The sequence below is a fragment of the Pinus tabuliformis genome, chromosome 5_1 (assembly GCF_031772625.1).
Source record: "Pinus tabuliformis cultivar Carrire ecotype Pingquan chromosome 5_1, CPIR1, whole genome shotgun sequence".
Taxonomy (NCBI): Eukaryota; Viridiplantae; Streptophyta; class Pinopsida; order Pinales; family Pinaceae; genus Pinus; species Pinus tabuliformis.
Window position 1 is genome coordinate 386,661,044 of NC_142305.1, and position 3,092 is coordinate 386,664,135.

Here is a 3,092-nt window from a genome sequence, read left to right on the forward strand (position 1 = left end):
CTAAGAGTAAGACCAGTGTAAGTTGAGATTGGACAGAACACCAAATCTTCAGTACTGAGGAACTGAAGTTATCTAGCGCTTGTTCTGGCGTTATTTTTTTATATCACAATATATGAGCTTGGAACTGCCATCTTATATATCTGATGATGTAACTATGGAACTTTAAATAAAACATAGAATCTTGATCGGAACCTTGCATAAGCTTTATCACAAGATATATGTCTTAAGTCATTACTTATCAAGAGACTGAAATATCTTCATCAGGGGGCTTTTTGACTTCATCTCAAAAAATGTCAATCTGAAAATTTACATGTATCAGAGTAGTTTTCTGCGAAATAAAAGCATTTATGAAAGAGAGCTTTGAAGCAGTGGTCAAGGAGATTTATTTGAAAATGTAAGGGCTTGAATTGCATGGACCCCTCTTTCATGTTATTTTACAAGTCAATTCAACGATGTAAATTCTAAATTGAAAACTCTGCAAGAAAGTTGTGAGTGCTCTTATTTTGTCAAGTTTCTACAATATGAATAGAGGGCAGTGAATTTGTCCAGAAATGTAGTGTTGTAGTACTGCGGTGTGGAAAATTTGTTTACAGAATCTCTTTCCATGACCTTGTGAAAGAGTTCAGTGCCCTACAACAAATTTTGATTTTGAGCTGGTGAAACTCGTGGCATCATGGCTCTCGTATAACTCATTCTTATTAGGCACCCATCTTATATGTGGCTTCGGAGGTTCACATCAACCAGTGATGAATTTCCTAGCATCACAACACTCCAGGGAGCTTAACATCTTTTACAAGAGTCTCCACTGCCCTCCTTCCTGAAACAAGAGCCCCATCAAATGTTGCAGAATCTCTATAATCCCCACAGAGATAGATGCCCGAACCAAATCTAGGATCCTTCACAAGATCTGTTGGAGGAGTCTGGTCTGGCTGTGCAAATTTAATCCGATATGTCCGCAAGTGCTTCCATACGTCAACAACAGAAGAACCAAACCAGCCTGAGAGCTCCTTCACCACTGATACCTTCAAATCCTCATCCGAAGAGTCCTCATGGCAGCCTACCAAAGATACAGACACCAATGTCTTTCCAACAGGACCATAAGAGGAAGCGACATTGGTGGCAAAGAACATATTATTCACAATTCCTTCACCAGACCCATTGAGAATCAGTATAGGCTCCTCAATTGGTGCTTTATCTGTGGAAAAATACAAGCAGACAGTGCTCCTTGGAGCCTTCTCCACAGGTCTCAGTTTCTTACCCAACAGCCGGGCTGCTTCGGGTTCTTCCACGGCCAAAATTAATCCATACTTGCCCATTATCCTCCCACCATTTTCTAGCCTTGCTAATGGGCTTTTTGCTACAATAAGCTCCTGCACTCTCGAGTTCAGCAGGATTGAATTCTGAGGCAATTGACCTGCTATCTGTTCTGGTATTGCATGGATTCCTCTTGCAGGAAGTGTGTTCGTTCCCAATGCCAGGCATTTAAATACAAAATCAAAAAGCCTGGAAGAGGTTTTGAGCTCTGTATCAAAAAAAATGCCACCAAAGAAAGGCCTGAAGAACCTATCTATCATTGAAGAAGAAAACCCAAAACCCTTCAGCTTTTCAATGATAGAAACCTCTTTAGCCAAAAGAATATCTTCATCAGAAATACTCACAGACTTAATCCTAGCTAATCCCACCAAAACTTTGTCAAATACTGTGCCTATTGGATTCAACAACGTACCCAGGGAGTCTGCAAAGTGTCTGAATGGGTCTGCAACTCTCTGGAAACCTCCATCGTAAAACACCAGTGCCCCTGAATAGAACTGTTTCAGATCCAAGGATTCATAATTCAATACCTTCTTTGCTTCGGGATAACCTGTGATGAAGATCTGGAAGCCTCTGTCAAGCAAAAATCCTTCAAACTCATCTGTTCTGACACGCCCCCCTACTCGATCAGATGCCTCTAGGAGCTTGAATGGGATGTTTTGAAGTGTGAGCTGCCTGGCTGCAGCTAGGCCTGCAAGACCCGCCCCTACAACAATTACCCCAGTTTCCATTATGTCCTCTTCTATATCGAATCCTTCAACAGTTTTGCTATCATCCATAGCAATTCTCGCAGAAATTTGAGGTTTGCAATGTATTGGTGGCATTGTTGTTGCACAGAGCTTGGTAGAAATGGCTGAATTGACAAAATGTGGGCATTTGGGTAGTTGGCAGGGTAGATTTGATCGATGTTTTGGAGATGCGACTAGAGAATCGCTGAGATTTGAGTATGGAGTTTGGTATTTATGGGCGGCAAGAGCGAAAGGGGATGTCTGAAAACTGCATTGTATGAGACTGACTGGATTGGTAATCTTGACATCCATAGCAATTCTGGTGAGCTAACAGCTGCTGTAACAGAGGCGTCGACCCAAGTTGCTCCCCTTCGTCTCATTTATCATCTTATCCACTAATGAAGTTTTGTATTGGGTAGAGTATTCTCTAGCTTATCTTGAAACCAGGCCAGGGGCATTTTAGTGATTTTGAAAGTTGTAGAGGAAACAAAATGCACCTAATGTTCCCCATATCTATGTCCACTCGCGGTGGTGAGTCAAACAACCATCCTTTGGATTGTGGGGAGGCATTTAATGTGAAGTTGGGATTTGTGTCCATGGATTATTATGTGTATTGTATCAATTCCACTTGTGGTAGGGAATTCGTAAGGAACTATCATATGAAGTTCAATAGGGGAATTAATTTATTTTTTTTAATAAAAAAAAATCTTTGTGAAAAGGGTATTATAGTGTAGAGTGGGAATTCTTTTTAAGAGGGGAAGATCACATAAGTAAATAAATATAATTATTAGGAAATTAATATATTTATTATGAAATTAAGTAACCATATTATGGAACGCATGACTCTTTCGTTGTTGTCATTATTAGTATAAGGTTAAATATAAAAATATTACCAATGAAATAAAGTGACCCTGAGGAGAAGTTATGTGGCCAAGGTGAATATGAAATTGATGCAATCACTTATGATAACTATGAATTAAAAAAAAAACTTGGAAACCATAAATGATGAAGTGATTGTTGATATAAAAAGAGAAGATTAGAGGCAAAGAAGGA

General features: G+C 39.6%; 1 protein-coding gene across 1 annotated transcript; it reads right to left on the minus strand.

Annotated features, from left to right (window-relative positions):
* Positions 1-252: 252 nt before the first annotated feature.
* On the minus strand, positions 253-2,580 carry LOC149165069 (FAD/NAD(P)-binding oxidoreductase family protein). Its single transcript, XM_089432229.1, has one exon. It carries the CDS (start codon positions 2,349-2,351, stop codon positions 762-764), a length of 1,590 nt encoding a protein of 529 aa, XP_089288355.1. The 5' UTR covers positions 2,352-2,580; the 3' UTR covers positions 253-761.
* Positions 2,581-3,092: the final 512 nt, after the last annotated feature.